This window comes from Sesamum indicum, linkage group LG2 (assembly GCF_000512975.1).
Source record: "Sesamum indicum cultivar Zhongzhi No. 13 linkage group LG2, S_indicum_v1.0, whole genome shotgun sequence".
In the NCBI taxonomy this organism is placed as follows: Eukaryota; Viridiplantae; Streptophyta; class Magnoliopsida; order Lamiales; family Pedaliaceae; genus Sesamum; species Sesamum indicum.
In genome coordinates, this window is record NC_026146.1 from 14758475 (window position 1) to 14777977 (window position 19503).

The 19503-nt window shown below is 34.0% G+C and overlaps 2 protein-coding genes across 5 annotated transcripts in view; one reads left to right on the top strand and one right to left on the bottom strand.

Annotated features, from left to right (window-relative positions):
- On the bottom strand, positions 1619-8439 carry LOC105156194 (probable UDP-3-O-acyl-N-acetylglucosamine deacetylase 2). 4 transcript variants are annotated; one of them, XR_847349.2, is made up of 9 exons: positions 8322-8439; positions 7928-8239; positions 6293-6499; positions 5814-5915; positions 5315-5379; positions 3352-3496; positions 2634-2765; positions 1944-2088; positions 1619-1868 (listed from the first exon to the last, which is right to left on the bottom strand). XR_847349.2 is itself a non-coding variant. In XM_011072266.2 (8 exons), exons 1-7 carry the CDS (start codon positions 8382-8384, stop codon positions 2682-2684), a joined length of 978 nt encoding a protein of 325 aa, XP_011070568.1. In that variant the 5' UTR covers positions 8385-8439; the 3' UTR covers positions 1622-1868; positions 2634-2681. The 4 variants fall into 4 exon arrangements, 3 of the variants coding, with proteins under 3 accessions (XP_011070568.1, XP_011070567.1, XP_020554234.1); XM_011072266.2 differs by lacking the exon at positions 1944-2088 and having other exon boundaries at positions 1622-1868; XM_011072265.2 differs by lacking the exon at positions 1619-1868 and having other exon boundaries at positions 1927-2088.
- LOC105156195 (nuclear pore complex protein NUP155) overlaps positions 12123-19503 on the top strand; it is a 12595-nt gene continuing 5214 nt past the window's right edge. The window contains 5 exon segments of the mRNA XM_011072267.2: positions 12123-12555; positions 14056-14225; positions 14953-15079; positions 17325-17587; positions 17888-19491. Coding sequence (XP_011070569.1) covers positions 12394-12555; positions 14056-14225; positions 14953-15079; positions 17325-17587; positions 17888-19491 — 2326 coding nt within the window. The 5' untranslated portion in view covers positions 12123-12393.

Consider the following 19503-nt stretch of genomic DNA (forward strand, 5'->3'; position numbering starts at 1 on the left):
TCTTTTGTGGCTTAAAAAGAAAAGACATGTCGGATTCTAATTTCTGATAACTAGTAAATTATTGCTTCTTAGGATGTTCATCTTATAAAGTCAACTTAGAATTAAATCGAATTGAGAGTTTGATAAATAAAAAACGCAGGTACTATATGCTACTAATTCATAATTATATTTGGGGATAATTACACTTTTTTTTTCTAATGTTCAGTGTACTTATACATAAATCTCATATAATTTAAAAAATTACATCAAACACTTACAAGTTTTGCTTCCGTCTAACAAATAAGTCCCTCACATTAGTCAAAATTTACTGAATTTGCTTATATTAATAAAAAGAAATAATAAATGAAAATATGATATATACCCTTAATTGACTTAAAACCGACTTGTTGCAAGTCAGATATTTTTTTTGTGCTAAAGTACCCTTATAATAGTGGAGATATACCTCATCACATGAACACGTTAAGAAGTATGAGGGTAATCTGATCATAAAAAAAATTATTTTACCTGTTATAAGTCATTATAAGTTAATTATGGATAATATAGATTTTTACTATTTTTTTTATTAATATCAATAAATTCGATGAATTTGATTAATAAAGGGACTTGTTTATTAAACGAAAGCAAACTTCAAGAGTGCTAGATGTAATTTTCCATATTACATGAAGTCTATACCTTAGAATAAAAGAGTGTAATTATCCCTTATATTTAATATTATCACAACCCACGTAACTTACTAAAAACTAGTACAAAAGATTTGATGTTAGCTCAAAATTCCATCACAAAAACAGAATATGTGCTGAACTAAAATCATGCCTATTCGTTTTCTACTCAACTATACTGTGCCTTGTGTCAAACACTCGCCTGAACAATCTTGAGTATTACTCGGTCCCCATTCATAATGAAGGTAACATATTACTGAAATACGGCCATTCGGGTGACATAAATCTTGTTCAATAACTAAACGTACTGAGAGAAGCAAAATAGTTTCATTGAAATTCAAGAATTCTTTTCAAAAGGATATTTCATAAGATAATTATTAATCACTTAAAAGTTTGAAATACTTAATAAAAATTAGATGGCTGATAAAATCACAAAAGGATAAAATAATACTTGTTTAATTATTAGAGTTTGTTAATTGTTTCAATACTTACAATTGCTCAAGGAGATTCAAAACATTAGTAAGAAATACTATTTTAAAATCTTGTAAAGTAATTACTACTTTCCAGACATTAATAAAACATAATACAAGGACACAAGAAGAAACGAAAAAGAACAGGAGTCATTATCTTAAAGAAAACAAAAGGTTGAAACTTTAATCATTACTTAAGTTAAAAGGCTTTAAAAAATAAAAAAAAAATGAGCAAAAAGGCTCTAGTCTAGAAAAAAAAATTGAAATAATTAGATAACGACCTCTAAAAAAGTCGTTACCAATTACTTGTGTTATATAGGAAGAATTTTAAGAACCACAATATTTCCCAAAAAAAAAAAAAAAAAGAATCATAATGATAAAACAAATAGGCCGAGTGGAAGTAGTTGGAGAAGGAAAGAAAATCAGAACAGTAGAGAAAACAAATAAAAATAACAATAATATATATTAAAGAAAAATTCTAACTCAAATCGAATTTAGCTTAACATAAACTAGTTATATATTAAGTGTAATACACTTACCATGTTTATGTACATTTTAAGGAAATATGATCTATTACACTTAATTTATAATTGGTTTAGTCTGATCAAATCTATTTTGGACAAGAAAAAATATTTGATGCTAAAATAATAACCTACAACTCACCCACATGTTGTCTTGATGCAATTACACGTAGACTCCCAGTGGTTTGAAAAATTACATCATCCAGCGCCCCTGAGGTCTGCTTCCAAATAAGTCCTTTCGTTAGTCAAAATTCACTAAATTTGCTAATATTAACAAAAATATCTATATTTACCCTCAATCGACTTATTACGGATTTATTGCAGATCAAATAGATCCTTTTTAACCAAATTACTCTCATATGTCTTCACGTGCTACCGCATGTGATGAGATATATCATCAGCATTATAAGAATAGTTCGGTTGAAAAAATTGTTTGACCTGCAATAAGTCAGTAATGAGTCAGTCGAGGGTAAATATCAATTTTTTTTTTGTTAATATCAGCAAATTCAATGAATTTACCTTATTTGTTAGATGGAAATAAACCTCAAATATGCTAGATGTAATTTTCCAAACCACAAAAAAGATCTAAATGTAATTACACCAAATCTCAAAGGAGAAAAGTGTAGTTCTCCTTTAAAGTTACGTACGACTCCATGGGCCTAAGAAGATAATAGAATTTCGTTTTCCTAAATAGATAGAAAAAGGTTCTCTATGCAATTAAGTAGAAATAGACTGTATGAATTGTACTAAAAAGTGCAATGTGAAAAAGCTAAATGGGTGGGTGCTGTGCAAAAAGCTGGGCAATAGCTAAATAGATGAAAGGAAAAGAAAATATATGCATGTGTGTGCCCAAAACATGAGCACCAGAAGAACTGCAATAGAAAATAATCAAGTATCATCTATATCCAGGAGACCACCATTTTTGGATATAACAAAAGGTTTAGTCAAATGCATATCTAAGAGCACATTTTAAGGTTGGCTACCTGTTTCATACGCTTCTTCAATAGTTTCGTTAACTCGATCCTTTGCTTCTAAGTTGTGAGCTCCTCAGAAGCAAATGCAGTACTGACTTCTGATATGCAGCGAACAAACTCAGTATGCAGTGAGTGTCCAGCCTGCAAAACATACACAGGTCCAGAAATGACTTGATCAGATGCTTTTTATTAATCACAGTTACAAACACAACAACTCTATGAAGGAATTTTTTTCAATTTATCTTTACTTGAGTGTTTGAGAATTTATTGGAAGTAACTTTAATGTCATAAAACCAAATGTAAAATATCCTAGTAGTCTAAGTATAAACTTCATTGTCATGAAATGTAATAGGAACTATGCTAGTTGTAGAACATAAGAAACGTCAATGTCACAAAACCAAATATAAAATATATGCTAGTTTATAGCACACTAGTGCAGCACAAGGGTTCAAGATTCTTGTACATATAAAACCAGTGAAAGGAAAGAGTTCAATTTTTTCCTAGTCTTTTAGCTATGCTCCACTATTAAATGGATATTGCTTCTTGTATGACCTTTGTGAGTTGTATTGCCAAGTCTATGGATTACCACATAGTAAACAGGAAATTTAGAAAGATTCAGATCACAACAAACCAATTTGACATTAAGAAACTTACCTATATAATACAACTTTACAACATATATTTCAGAAGTCACATACAAAAGAGGGAATTAAGGGAAGGAACGCACCTTATAAGCAACAATATGAGCCACAAGAAGCCCTTGATTACCCTCTTGAGCCAAAAGGGAAATATCACCAATAAGATCTAAAACCTTGTGCCTACAAGCCTCGTCATCGTAACGCAGAGGTGGATTCAACCATCCTCTACTCATGCTGCAAAGGTTATAGATGACTTGAAAACCATGCTGGTAGCAAAAGCCATTAAGAGAGAGACTCAACCTCCAAAAACTACCTACAATGCCTATGACATTTCATACGAAGCAAATAGAACACTCATATTTTACATAAAAGATAAACAAAAATGGGGATATATGAAAGTGCATTACATCTTGATGTGTTCATAGTTAGAAAAGAAAGCAATCTTAGATTTCAAGTCTATAATATGCGCTAGATGAGAAAAGAAGGAATCCCATGATAGAATGCAGAGATCAAAATAGAAAATGTGAGTTTGATGATAAAGGTCTTTTACTGAAAAGAATTTGTTCGTTACAACCAAACAACCATAGTACTTTCAGGTCAAGTCTAATATACATACACAGACACACACACGAGTGGTATATTGTTATTCAAGTTTTACCCTAATCCTAGTCATTCAGAATCCATCTTCCAGTTAAACCTAGAAGTGTCACATTAACAAGTCTAATCTCCAACAACACACGGACTGATGGAAGGGAACAGCCCTGCCTGGTTAGAAAATTACTGACTTTGTCATGCGTGTGCGCCCATCAAATTTACGCTAGAGCTCAATGGTTTTGTTCTTTGTGTTCTTATCACAAACCAGGATCCAAATCTCAACTCCCTCATTTTGTATCCCATGGTTCCACCTCAAATCCAGAACATACAACTTGTGGATAAAACAGTTAAGCACAAATAAAAATCTGAATAGCTTCAGCAGCCAGAACCCACATTTCAACTCCTGCCATGCCACGCAGTGCCTTGTCTCAACACCTTCTCTTCTTATTTTTATTTATTTTTTAATTTTTCTGTCCAGGAGACTTATTATTGATCACCCTGGCCTCATTCGCACCTAGTCAATTTGAGCATCTGTCTCTTCACGCCTCCCATAGGAAAGGCTTGATCTGATCATCTCCTCCATGAACCTCTTTGACCTGGGCACATGACACATAGCTCCGGCAGAAAACACTACCACCCCCAGTTCCTTGCTAGCAGCATCACCAGCTGCAGTTCTCCACTTCTTTTTTGCTGAAATATTTTTGTTCACAAATTAAGTGCTGCTAAAGCACAAAATAAAACACTAAGATTGCTAATTCACGAGCAGAGTGCTAAAGTCACTTCGCCCTCCACGATTTATGTGATCTAGATTATTTCTGCCTTTCTGGGACAAGTATTAAATAGTTTTATGCCTACAGATATCTGTATAATCACTTTGTTCCAAACAGAGTGGATCTTCATCAATGATTAAAGGAGGAGGCAACTAGGTCTAATAGGCAGCTATCTGAAACTTGCTCCATGTGCTAGAGATTTGGATGATGAATGTGCAATGCATCAGGTTATGTGGACAGACTTTCAAACCTCAGTGTTTTGTAAAGTGGCTATATGTTTTTGCAAACCTGCCACAACTAGCTCCATATATGCTTATAAAAATCATGCTACTGTCATGATTTTTGAGATTGATGATAACATTTTTCACATGTTATTCTTGAAGTGACAACAAGACAAAAAGGACTGAATATGAGAATCACGAAAATTATGCTATCTTCATCATGGTTTAAGTCTTCACAAGAATCAGGAATCAATCTACCCTGTCTCATGATTTTTGCATCTAGAAAATCCACCTATAAGCAATTTTGGTAGAAGCATCACATTCTTCACAAGCAAGTAAAATGCAGTTATGCTATACATTGACAATGGAGCAAAAATGTCCCCAAACTAGAAATTACCAATATACAAAGGTAAACTAATGTTCCCTTCAGTTGCTACTTATAACAATAAAAAAGGTATCTCTCTTACCTACATATGATCGCCGTTTCTGCTGACCCCCCTTTAATTAATCCCAAGTTCCGCATATGTTCCACCTGTGCAAAGAGTTCCTTATTTAGATTCTAGCAGTAGAAAGTCACCCAATAGATAATTATACATTAGCCAATTCTAGGCTCAATAAACAGATTCAATTATTATAAGAAACAAAAAAGCCATTTCCCAAACACCCATTACTGAAGAAGACAACTACTACAAGATATTTTTCATACATTCAAGATAGACGAACCTGCTTGAAAGTGACAGTGTGTAGGACGAAAAATATATAGCTGTTGAGTGGTTCCATAAAAAGACAACTAATTAACTTCTCAAAAAATATACAGCACTTGAGAATTACATTCAGCACCAGTACCAGTATAAATGAAAAATCATATAATGCAGAGAACAAATGTAGAGTAAGAAAATGATGGCATGGCATACTCTGGTGGTTATTCAGTTGCAAAATTCATGATGCTGAAAGAAAGAAAACCACCTCTTCATAAATGCAAAAGGTTCGTGATGAAGCAATTTGCTTGGAGTAGAAAGATTCATCCAACAAGGTAGAAGAGAACCATTGGCGACCAATTGCAGGTGCCTGCAAGAATTAGTACAATAATAACTATACAAATGTGAAAAAAGAGAGATATGTTATGGGTCATGAGGCCCTGCAAAATTGCTAAGAGGTAAAAATTGTGGGTGGCGATGCCCCACCACACTTGCTCTCTTACTATAACTGCATGGTCAAGCTCTACCATGACACTATATTGCATAGGTCCTAATCGCTGATTACAGTGTGATAAGACGAAAATATGGTCTAAAGAATTGCAAATACCTTTAACAATCTATTTCTGTTACCAAAATGGATTTTAGCAATTACGGTACACAACCGAGAGTAACAGCTACAGGAACACAGGTATCATTAGCTACTTTAATAAAAGAAAAGTATACTTGTCAATGCATCAAAGAGTTCACCTGTGGGAAGTCAATGCCATATGTGATATTGACCTTTGAGCAAGGGAATGCTGCTAAAAAAGAATCATTTTTGGTCACATGCACAGGTTCGTTGAGGTATGGTGCTAATTTTTCACAACTGTTACCATCACGGTCTACAGCCACCTTCAATCCAGCTTGCTCGATTGCCTCCACCCATTCTCTTGCTGATCCATCAAAGATAGGAACCTACTTGATTATGTTTGATAAGAATAAGATGTTAAATAATGATCAATTTGGAATCACCATTAAAATAAGAGAAGATATAGCAAACCAATAAATCACTAAGAAAATCTCATTGTGAACTTTTCTATGTGTGATGCATGGTTCACCAACCATCCTCATTATCTTGCAAAGTGCAAGTTGTCTTGCCAATCACTCATTGAGTAAGTTGAATAAATCAATCATGATTATCAGGAGCAATTTACTGGCACAGACAAATGATTGAATCAACCCTAACTGAATAAGGGCAATTTTCAAGAGTTCCAGTTCCCAACATTCTCTTAAGTCCTATTTCAGCAACATATTTCAAGTCCTATAACTCAGAAAGCTGAGATTTTCTTGGCTGTCCAAGTGCCATCTTTCTTTTAGTACAACAATATACTCAAGTACTTCATTGAAGATGCAAATTAGCATGAACAGACTGATTTATTCTATCAAATTATCTTTGCCAATGAAGAGTAAAACAGCACTTCCACGTTATCTTAGCCAGGATCAATAAATAAGTCAGTCAAATCAGAAACATCATAAATAAATCGATTATATTTCTTCGAAAAAAGAAAAGTGAAGCCAAATCATTCCCAACCTACCATCCTTTTTCATATCACTAGCATTCTAATTCCAAATTCTCAAACCTCATATGCAACTGCCTCCCCTCAGGACACATTTCAGATATGCAGCCCTTCTTCAAGGCTTCTAGGCTCAAGATTGAAGGAATTGAATAACTAAAGCGTACAACAGAACAAAAAACAACCAGGGCGCCTTTTATCTAGAAAGAAAGGTACATGGTGATTCATTTAGTCACTGTTTCTAGTAAGTGGATTATAGGTATTTCTGTCTCCTGGCTTTCCCTTGTGTTTAAAAGTCGAGGGAATTTATTAGCAGTTTCCAGGATAAACTAAAGTATGATCCCTGGTTCATTAACCAGGTTATTTCATTTCTGCCAGAAGAAGAATGGTAGTAGAATTAATGGAACATGAGCTTTCTCTTCAGAATCCTAGTATTGACTTCAACTAAGTCTTGTGGATTCAGAAGCACTCGTCGGCATCATACTTCCATTCACATGCAATGATTCAATATCTTTCCTGTCCACCTCTCTCCAAATCTTTAGCAATCATTCTACATACTATAACCTTACTACAAAAATTCTCATGATTCAGAAATCCTAAGCCGTGGAGCCAACCTATTTCATGTAAAATTCACAACCAAACCAGTAGACAACTAAAAATTTGAATGGAGTTATCTAATGAATAAATGGAAAATGGAATCCAACCAAAAGAAACAATAATACCAAATTAAAGAAGGAGAATAAATTGTAAACCGTAAACCAAGTATAATGGGATACTGATAATTTTGACCAAATTATCAAATTCATTACTAATCAAAACTGGCAATCACCTCAACAGAACGATCACATTCTCCAGATCCCTCAATCTCGATGCGACAATTATCAACACCAGAGGCCTCCAAAGCGGAGAGCAAGTGCTCAACAGTCCTAACGCTGTATCCATCTTTGGACAGCGTGGTGCAGAGAGGAGTCTCCTTCAGAGCATTTTCACTTGACGCGCGAATAACATTCGATTGGAAAATGAAGTAACGGCCGACGCGAGGAGCCGCTGGTAGAATCCTAACGGTCGAAATGTCGCCCGAGTGCAGTCCCTGACCAGTCCTCTCTACGCAATCCGCTACAGTTTGTTGCAACTTGCCCGTCTGCAATTAGGATTAGGGTTTATCAGTTTGGCTGCGACATATTTCAAGCGTTTGTGGATGTGTATATGGAAAGAGAGACTACCGGTTTCCAGGAGAGGACGGAGGAGCGCGTCTTCAGGAACTTGAACCCCGCGGCCATGCTCATTTGGCAGCCACTCCCACCGCCGTTGCGATTTACCCAAAAAAAGAAGAATAGTACCGTTGGATTTAACCAAAAAAAAAAAGTACCGTTGTGATTTTATTACCGTTGTGTTTCATTTTTTAAATATTTGTGGTGTTTGATAGATTAATTTTTAGACTTTTACAAAATTCATAGCACATTCAAAAATATTTTATATTTTTTTTAGTTTTTACATCATTTATACTGTATAAAAAGAAAGTTTCATTTTACTCACAAATAACGATTAATTACACTGCAATATCAATTTTTAAAATTTACCAAAAATATCCCTTATATATTTTTCAACAACCACTCCTACTCAAATTCTTCTTTTTATCAATACATCTATACTAATATAATAAAAAAAATATCTTTTTTCATTCATAAACGACAGTTTGTGGTACTCGCAAAATCAATTTTTTTTCGATAATATATTTAATTTAAATTTATTTATTTATTTATATATATATTTTGAAATGTGATATATATGTTGGTTTATTATATTTTATTATTATGTATAATATATTTTGAATGATAAAAAAATTATTTATTATATGCACAGGGGAACGACGTGCCATAACAATAGTCTTTAAAATAAAAATTGATATAATTAATTATAACTTTTTTACTACTTTTTAAAAGTATCTTATTTTTCAAGCTCGTAAAATTAATCTATACTATTATAAAATTATTTTTTTTTGTCATACTACAATTTAAATATTCAAATTTATTCTTTAATTTATTTATTTACTTAAAAAATTGTTAGAGAATTAATTTCAATATTTTTTTTAATAATCTCACAATTATTATTATTTTTCTTTCTCAGTCCACTACTTAACGTTTCTCTCTCACCTTACTTTTTTCATATTTATTTTCACAAAACTTTCATATTTTTAACAAACTCACAATTATAATTTATTTTTTTTCTTACACGTCACTGCACGTTTTTTTTCTTCTCAGAGACTTCTTTATTTATTATCTCCTCACAATATGATTGAGAGGACGGAGGAGTGCGTCTTCAGGAACTTGAAGCCGGCGGCCATGCTCATTTGGCGACTGTCACTGCCGCTGGAACATCCGCCACTCCCACCGAATAGTACCCGTTGTGATTTACCCAAGAAAAAGAATAGTACCGTTGTGATTTACCAAAAAAAGAAAGAATAGTACCGTTGTGATTTACCCCAAAAAAAGGATGGTACCGTTGTGTTTGATTTTTCAAATATACGCTGTGTTTCCTTGCCATGTTTTTCTTATGGTTTTGTGGTGTGTTTTGGAGATATCGATAGATTTATTTATATAAATAAATATGTGTTGTTGATAGATTAATTTTTCGGCTCTTTCAAAATTTATAGCACATCCAAAAATATTTTATATTTTTTTTAGTTTTTACGTCATTTATACTGTATAAAAAAGAAAGTCTCATTTTTACTTACAAATAACGGTTAATTACACTACAATATCAATTTTTAAAATTTACCAAAAATATCCCTTATATATTTTTCCAACAACCACTTCTACTCAAATTCTTCTTTTATCTATACATCTATACAAATATAATAAAAGAAATATCTTTTTCATTCACAAACGAAGGTTTGTGATACTCGCGAAATCAATTTTTTTTTTTCGGATAATATATTTAAGTTAGGTTTATTTATTTATTTATATATATTTATTGAAATGTGATATATATGTTGGTTTATTATATTTCATTATTATGTGTAATATATTTTAAATAATAAAAAATTATTTATTACATGTACACGGTAACGACGTGATATAACAACTAGTCTTTAAAATCAAATTTGATATAATTAGTTATAGCCAAACCTACTATTCACTACTTTCTAAAAATATCTTATTTTTCAAGCTACGTAAAATTAATCTATACTATTATAAAAGAATTTTGTTTGTCATACTAAATTTTGAATATTCAAATTTATCCTTTAATTTATTTCTTTACTTAAAAAATGGCTAGAAAATTAATTTCGATATTTTTTTTTATAATCTCACAATTATTGTTATTTTTCTTTCTCAGCCCACTATTTAATACTTCTCTCTCACCTACTTTTTTCATATTTATTTTCACAAAATTTCATATTTTTAACAAACTTACAATTATAATTTATTTTTTCTCTTACACTTCACTGTACGTTTTTTTCTTTTCAGGGACTTCTTTATTTCTCATCTCCTCACAATATGATGGAGAGGACAGAGGAGCGTGTCTTCAGGAACTTGAAGCCGGCGGCCATGCTCATTTGGCGACTGTCACTGCCGCTTAAACATCAGCCACTCCCATCTTACAGTTGTGATTTACCCAAAAAATAATAATAGTATCGTTGAATTTAACCAGAAATTAAAAAATAGTACCGTTGTGATTTTTCAACCGTTGTGTTTGCTTGCCATGTTTTTCGTATGGTTTTGTGGTGTGTTTGGGAGATATCCATAGATTTATTTATATAAATAAATATGTGTTGTTGATAAATTAATTTTTAGGCTCTTTCAGAATTCTTAGCACATCCAAAAATTTTTGATATATTTTTTTAGTTTTTATATCATTTATACTGCATAAAAAAGAAAGTCTCATTTTTTCTCACAAATGACGGTTAATTACACTGCAATATCAATTTTTAAAATTTACCAAAAATATCCCTTGTATATTTTTCAACAACCACTCCTACTCAATTCTTCTTTTTATCATACATCTATACTAATATAATAAATGAAATATCTTTTTTCATTCACAAACGACGGTTTGTGATACTCGCGAAATCATTTTTTTTGATAATATATTTAAGTTAAATTTATTTATTTATTTATATATATTTGTTGAAATGTGATATATATTTTGATTTATTATATTCTATTATTATGTATAATATATTTTAAATAATAATAAAATTATTTATTATATACACGCGGGAACGACATGCCATAACGGCTAGTCTTTAAAATAAAATTTTATATAATTAGTTATAGCCAAAATTACTATTCACTACTTTCTAAAAATATCTTATTTTTCAAGCTCGTAAAATTAATCTATACTATTACAAAAGAATTTTTTTTGTCATACTAAATTTTGAATATTCAAATTTATCCTTTTTTTATTTTTTTACTTAAAAAATGGTTAGAAAATTAATTTTAATATTCTTTTTAATAATTTCACAATTATTATTATTTTTCATTCTCAACCCACTCTTAACGCTTCTCTCTCACCTTACTTTTTTCATATTTATTTTTTCAAAATTTTCATATTTTTAACAAACTCACAATTATAATTTATTTTTTCTCTTACATCTTACTGCACGTTTTTTTTACTTTTCATGGACTTCTTTATTTCTCAATCTTCTCACAATATGATTGTTTCTTTTCATTTTTTTTTTGTTTCATCTTATACAATTTTTTTTTATATATTCGCGGGGATGACGTATAACAATGACTAATTCAAAAAATACCAAATATATTATAATAGATTATAAGTTTTCGAAGATAGAAGTAGTTTGTGTAAATAGATCATAAATCAAGAGGTGCTAATGTAATCATGTCTTAAAATAATTAATGAGATAAAATTGCAAGCAATCCAACCTTATTGGGGGCTATTTGGCCAAAATAATATTTTAGTTAAAAGAACGAAGGAAATGAGGGACGCTTTGCATAACCTAAAACTGAAAATTGAGAGCTCCAAAAGACTATTATACCCACCGCGATTTTGAATAATTAGCTGAATTCGTCTGTCACCGCCAAAACCCTAATCTTCAAATCCCTCCCAAAAACCCCAGTGGAATTCTCCCCACAATTTTCTCACATTAGCTACCTTGATTGACTACTTTAATGTTCATAATCCACTCAGTTTCTCTATTCTTCAACCCAGTGCTTAAAAATCTGCGGTGTCCGAGTTTCAAGCCCTAGGGTTTCTGTTCACTTGAACTGAGAATCCTAGGGTCTTTCAGAAGGAGAGAAAAAGTTGTTTATTATATTTCAATCTTTCTAATCAAGGATGGTTGCTTGGGAAAACGAGGTAGTGATGCGTGACGTCACTAATGCGGGGCTGGTAGTCAGCGACCGCATCGGCCGGGAAATCGCGGGGCAGGTCGACCTTGAAGAAGCTTTAGAAGCTTCTAGATACTCTAGCCATCCCTATTCCACTCACCCCCGCGAGGTAATTCTTATGGTATTTTTTGTGTGTCTTTTTATTGCTTGAACCTGTTGAGCGTTTCACGTTTTCGCAATTTGCCTGTATCTTGGACTAGGTGTAGGTGTCGAAGATACTTAAATTTGCTAGCAATGTATTCAGGGAGCTGTATCACGGGACCTTTTTTTTTTTTTTCCTGCAGTTGATTATTCGTAATGTGAACTGAAAAAAATAAGCGCCAGGGGAAAAGGGAGAATTTTGTTTGATAGATTAGATATGCAAAAGTAAATTTGCTTGTATTCAGGGAGCTGTATCACGGGACCTTTTTTTTTTTTTTCCTGCAGTTTGATTATTCGTAATGTGAACTGAAAAAAATAAGCGCCAGGGGAAAAGGGAGAATTTTGTTTGATAGATTAGATATGCAAAAGCATACTTTCAGGCACTGCATGTGTTTGAGGTTTTTGATTGTGTTCTTTGATTTTACCTTCTTTTGGGCTCTCAACGAATAAGTGCTGAAAGAGAAAGATAAAGCAGCATTGTGTATTTTTAATCTAATGTACAACTCATGTCTTTCACCCATTGAGTAGTGAAAATTTGAGACTAGTGCAGTGTGGAAACAGATGCAACTTGAATGAGCAGAATTTGTAAGTGTTGTCTCGTTATCGCTTAGGTTGGGGCAGCAAAGATGTTTGACACCCACCTTGAGATGCATTGATAGCACAAAATCATATCATAACACTTGTCCAATGATCTAGCTGTTATACTAACTTTTTCAGTTTTCTTGAATGAAAAGTCAGCCTTGGCAGATTGGAAAATTTGGTGCTAGAAACAAAAGAGAAATGTGAAGATATTTACAAAAGCATATGTAGATATTGACAGGCCATTATGTTTAAAACTACATGTACTGGCGGAAAAGTCTAATATTTCTACCTTAAAATATGCCTCGATGTGCAAGGGCATAGAAATGGAATTATCATCAGAAGCCCTTTGGTTGCTTTGATGTCACGTTAACTTTGCTGCATTCTGAATAATGGGGATGCTAAAAATGAACTTTTAAACTATTTCTTAAGTTTATTTGCGTCATAAATTGTGGATAATTTTTTCCCCTTTCACCATCACGCGTATCTCAAGAACTCCTACGTGAAGAAAGGTATTCAATCTGAATTTTGAAGGGACATGTTTGAGCTATATTCATAAGGTTGAAGCTTTTGGCTTTTATATTGGTTTTTTAATTGTAATATAGAAGGAAGGAGGGGGAGCCCCATTGACTATAAATTCTACTTATGTAGTATTGTGCATGAGCACTTTATGAAAAAAGATTGCAACTTTCAGGAAGTAGTAACTTCATTGTATATCACAGTGGCATGAAAATGCTGTATACTCTTGAAAGAGGTCAACTATGATATTTATCTGACAGAGGCCTACTGCTAACATGTCTGATCTCAGATTGTCATTTATGTGTTGAAGTGAAGAGAGTTATTTGTTGGGTAATTGATCTAACAGACTTTGTTTATGTTGATATTGCAGTGGCCTCCTCTAGTTGAAGTCGTGGATACATGGGAGTTGCCTCCTGTGTTGATAGAAAGATACAATGCAGCTGGTGGTGAGGGAACGGCTTTATGTGGGATATTTCCAGAAATACGACGGGCGTGGGCATCAGTGGATAACTCCTTATTTCTGTGGCGATTTGATAAATGGTGAGAGTTGCTCCAGTTGATAGTTATTAACAGATGTAAATTTTAACAGATGCGAGATCAAAAGATCTTGTTATTGGCTGAAAGAGTAGCTGATATGGAAGGTCTCTGATGTCATTTAATTTACATTCATCTTATGGCATATGTGTTATTTCAGTTATTGTCATTGTATCTGTGTAAATATATTTGTGTAGGATTTGATTAGTAAAGAAAAAAATACTGTTTGTGAAACTTATCCACATTAGTGGCATGTGATGTTTTTGAACTAAGAAAGCAGTATAAGTCATGGGATGAGGTAATTTTGAGGAATTTATTTTTTGGGAATGAAATGGACAATATAGTTCTCAATAGGATGTGCAAAAAGGAGATTATGGGTCAAGACTAAGATTAGTTGAACCCCTAGAGATACAGGTCTCTAACATTTACCATTGCATAAATTATTTTAGCCCCTGGGAAATGGTTATGTCATTAGGTACGTTGTATCGTGCCAAAACCCATTTCCTTCTCCTTCTCTCTCGCTCTCACCTACTTTTTTCCCTTTAAGGTTATCGGTGATCTAGTCTTTGTTTTGTCTTAGTGGTGATGCCAAAAACATGTTCTTTTCTGATGCCCTAATAGAAATGCAATACTGGATGCCATGAATATATTGTGTGACTTGTTCCTGGCTTTTAACATTCTGATAATTTAAGGAAAACATAATCCCAACAATATAAAGTTTCTGGTAATGTAGGGATGGTCAATGTCCTGAATATAGCGGGGAGGAGCAAGCTATCTGTGCTGTTGGTCTAGCGAAAACCAAGCCAGGCGTTTTTGTTGAAGCCATTCAGTATCTTCTAGTTTTGGCTACTCCTGTTGAGGTACTTTACTATTCCCTACCTTATTTATACTTTCCATAAATGCTTTATGTTGATGGCAATATTCCATTTATTTCCACTTTAATGTTATCGTATACATTTGAGTGGTGAGATGGTAACATGACATAGATGTCACTTTTGCCAATGGAGACTTCCTTTCGTGTTCGCCTAAGTTTTGTCTGTCCATTATGCTATTGGATTTAGTGATAAAGTCTACGAAATATCAAGAGCAACCAAGTTTAAATGGATATTTTGGTAGATATTATGCAGTGATCCAAGAAGTACATTCCGGAGGGATGCAACTATAGACCATTCAAAATTCAAACAACTTTATCTGGATCGACTTTTGGGGTTCTCTTGCTAAATTTTATGAATAACACATCCTTCATCATTTTTTTACTTGAGAAGGTGGCAGGTTCCAGCCTAGTGATGCCTTTGGCTACTGCATTTTTGTCATCTAGGGTGCAGCATGCAGGCTGTGCTTAGCTGTTCATATTGAAGATTGATTTGCTTTCTTTACCTTCACTAGGGTATTCACAGTTTGGCAACAATCTGACTGAACCCGAACCAAAAATTCAACTGAAGCAAAAATCTTGGTTTTGTTTCGGGTTTTATTTTTATGAAAATTTGGTAGTTGTTTGGGTTTTTTTTCTTGGTTTCAGTTTTACCTAATCATACTGAATGCTGAAATATTTTATTTATTTTTTATTTTCAATTTTTATATACAAATTTTGTATCTATTTAATTATTTTTATACTAATTCTTGTTTTTTGATTGATAAAAATTAAAAAAAAGTAACGAGTATAATTTTATTTATAGTATGTAACTTATTGACTATTTTTTATTCTTTAACAAAAAAATTCACCTTACTGAGTATACGGAATTGAAATATTAAAAACATCAGTAATTGCCAAAAATGAACAGATTATACGTGGTTCGGTGTTCACTATTTAATTTCAGGGTAGTTTTTGATTTGGTTTTACCAAATTAACACCCTGTCCTTGACCATGTTTCAATTTGAGGTTGTTTCTAGTTTCCCAGAAGCCTTTATGTTTTACTTAGTTCTAGATAAATGGGTTTGTCGGGGGTATGCCATGGTTTAATTAATTTAAGTCGACTAGGGGGCGTTCAGTTGGTTGGTGTTGAAGCTATGCTTTCAGTATTCAGGGATGGTTCTCCTATTTGATAGGCACTTCTTGATTCTAATTGTATTCTTGATGCTTTTAATATAGGATATGTCAGTAATAGTGAACTTTTATTAGATCTCCCCCTGGGCTTTGTATTTTTATTGATGATTGAATGAATTTTTTGTGTGATATGTAAGGTTCTTTTATTCCTCTTGATTTTCTTATTTTGTCCTCTTTATTTCATTCCTTTTTCAGCAATTTAAACATGTTCGCAAGGATTAGACTTTTAATTCCTCCTTGAATTGTTTTTTGAGTTTTAAATATTTCGCAATTCAAGTGTAAAATGAATGTGACCACCTCTTAGGTTGTCATATATTATGATACCTGATATGTGGTCTGTTGGTGAAACTGTATGTATGATATGTGGGATTCATTGTATCCACGATGAATATAGTGCTTGCAGATTGAACTATCTATGCTACTACTAAATGTAGATAAACTGTTAAACTTTGTGATATTTTGACCTGTCTGACTGGATGATTTTTAGATTTTCATGATGTACATGATTTACTTAATCTTGATTCTGTATTCTTGCTTCAATTCGCATGACATTTTTCTGGAAGTCAAATCGAATTTTTGATGCAGTATTAACTGCACTAAAACTTGAGATCTGAACCTTTTGAAGTGATAAAGCTGATGAACAATGCATCAGCATTTCTTTTTTATAACGTTCCAGGCTTCTCATATATTCTGTTTCATCCAGTGTCTTAGTTCATTGTGGTGCTTACCCGCTTGTGTTCCTTTTATCATGTTTTCTCTTTCATATCTCATCACAAAATAACTGATAAAATATTTTCTTTCTACGCTGCAATTTTAAAATATATTTGTTTAGTTTTCAACCCTATAAACTTTTTTCCCAGTCAAGTGTAAATAGTTCGTGTTGATGTTTTGCCGATCACACCTTTTTTTCCCACCTCATCATACAAAGTATTACTTACCCTTTGTTATTTTTCTGAATAAGTGTCGTAGTAAATTTACTTCCCATGTTTTTTCCCCAAGCAATTTGTTGAAACATTGAAACTCTCTCTCCTCCGTCTTACAAATCTATCTTGTGTTAACAGCTGATCCTTGTTGGAGTATGTTGTTCTGGAAGAGGTGATCAAACCGATCCATATGCAGAGGTTTCACTTCAGCCGCTGCCAGAATATACCATTCCATCTGATGGGGTGACTATGACTTGCATCACCTGCACTGATAGGGGTCATATTTTTCTTGCTGGCCGTGATGGTCATGTTTACGAACTTCAATATACAACTGGTTCAAGTTGGCAAAAGCGATGTCGTAAAGTCTGCCTAACTGCTGGTCTAGGAAGTGTTATCTCGAGGTAGTTTTCCCTCTTTCTTATGTTTGGTGCCGGAGCTGGTGATCATTGACTTTATTGCTTCTTTGTTACATGGTGACGACTGATGTCTTTGTTCTTCAAAAAATTGTCTAGCTATGATCCCCCCCCCCCCGAACAGATTTGACAAACCATTTAATCTAATGTTTTTTAATATTATGGATGGCTTATAAGATTTCACTTTTCTTGATGGATTATGGTTGAAATCTTAACTCTGATCTCTTACTTTTGTCTCCACCTCAACTTTTTTTAGTTGCTTATTTCTCTCACTCTCTCTCTCTTTAGGTGGGTTGTGCCCAATGTTTTCAAATTTGGAGCTGTGGACCCGATTGTTGAAATGGTTGTTGATTCTGAGAGACATGTCTTATATGCACGTACTGAGGAGATGAAAATTCAAGTATTCTCTCTAGGGCCAAATGGTGATGGCCCACTGAAGAAGGTGGCGGAAGAGAGAAATTTGATTACTCAGAGGGAGTCGAGCTATGGTGGGAGACAACAAGCAGGGTCTAGAGCCTCTTCTCGACCACCTAAATCTTCTATAGTTTGCATATCACCTTTATCTACTTTAGAATCAAAGTGGTTGCACCTCGTGGCTGTTCTATCAGACGGGCGGAGGATGTACCTCTCAACTGCTCCTTCTAGTGGAAATAACAATGCTCTTGGAGGTTTGAGTGGGCTTAGTGCTAATAACCGGCCAAACTGCTTAAAGGTTGTAACTACAAGACCCTCTCCGCCAATAGGGGTGAGCGGCGGGCTTGCTTTTGGAGCTCTGTCTCTTGCTGGAAGATCTCAGGGTGATGATCTATCTCTGAAGATTGAATCAGCATATTATTCATCTGGAACTCTGGTCCTTTCTGATTCTTCGCCATCTGCTGTTTCGTCACTTTTGATTGTGAATAGGGATCCTAGCACGCAATCTCTGTCATCTGGTAGCTTGGGGGCCAGTGCAAGGGGTTCTCGCGCACTTAGAGAATCAGTATCATCTGTCCCTGTGGAAGGTAGAATGCTTTTTGTGGCTGATGTTCTACCTCTTCCAGATACAGCATCCATTGTGCAGTCTCTGTATTCAGAGCTAGAACTGTGTGGATTTCACAACTCATGTGAGTCCTGTGAAAAGACTTCCATTAAACTGTGGGCTAGAGGTGATCTTTCTACTCAACATATATTACCAAGAAGAAAAGTAGTCATATTCAGTACCATGGGCATGATGGAAGTAGTTTTCAACAGACCAATAGACATACTTAGGCGATTGTTAGAATCTAATTCACCAAGGCCACTACTGGAGGACTTCTTCAACCGTTTTGGTGCTGGAGAGGCAGCTGCAATGTGTTTGATGCTTGCTTCACGGATAGTATATACAGAGGCCTTCATAAGCAACATTGTTGCTGAGAAGGCAGCTGAAGCTTTTGAAGACCCTAGAGTTGTTGGGATGCCACAGTTAGAAGGAAGTGGTGCATTATCAAACACCAGAACTGCTGCTGGGGGATTCAGCATGGGTCAGGTTGTTCAAGAGGCCGAGCCTGTGTTTTCAGGTGCTCATGAAGGTCTCTGCCTGTGCTCATCAAGGTTGCTTTTACCATTGTGGGAGCTTCCTGTATTTATAATCAAAGGGGGTTCTGGATCTTCAGATGCAATCTCTGAGGATGGGATCATAACATGCAGACTCTCTGTTGGAGCAATGCATGTCCTTGAAGACAAAATTCGCTCTCTGGAGAAGTTTTTAAGGTCTAGAAGGAATCAAAGACGGGGACTCTATGGCTGTGTGGCTGGTCTGGGAGATGTAACTGGTTCAATTTTGATTAGCACTGCATCAGATCTTGTTGCTGGTGACAGAAGTATGGTGCGAAATTTATTTGGTTCATACTCTCGGAATATTGACTCTGGTGAAGGTGGATCAAATA

Bases quoted from the DNA above. Each gene is read 5' to 3' on its own strand.
- LOC105156194 (XM_011072266.2), bottom strand. From the start codon at position 8,384: ATGAGCATGGCCGCGGGGTTCAAGTTCCTGAAGACGCGCTCCTCCGTC. The intron at 8,240-8,321 runs GTAGTCTCTCTT...TCCTAATTGCAG, and splicing joins CCGTCCTCTCCTGGAAACCG to ACGGGCAAGTTGCAACAAAC. The intron at 2,766-3,351 runs GTGCGTTCCTTC...TATGTTTTGCAG, and splicing joins CTCATATTGTTGCTTATAAG to GCTGGACACTCACTGCATAC.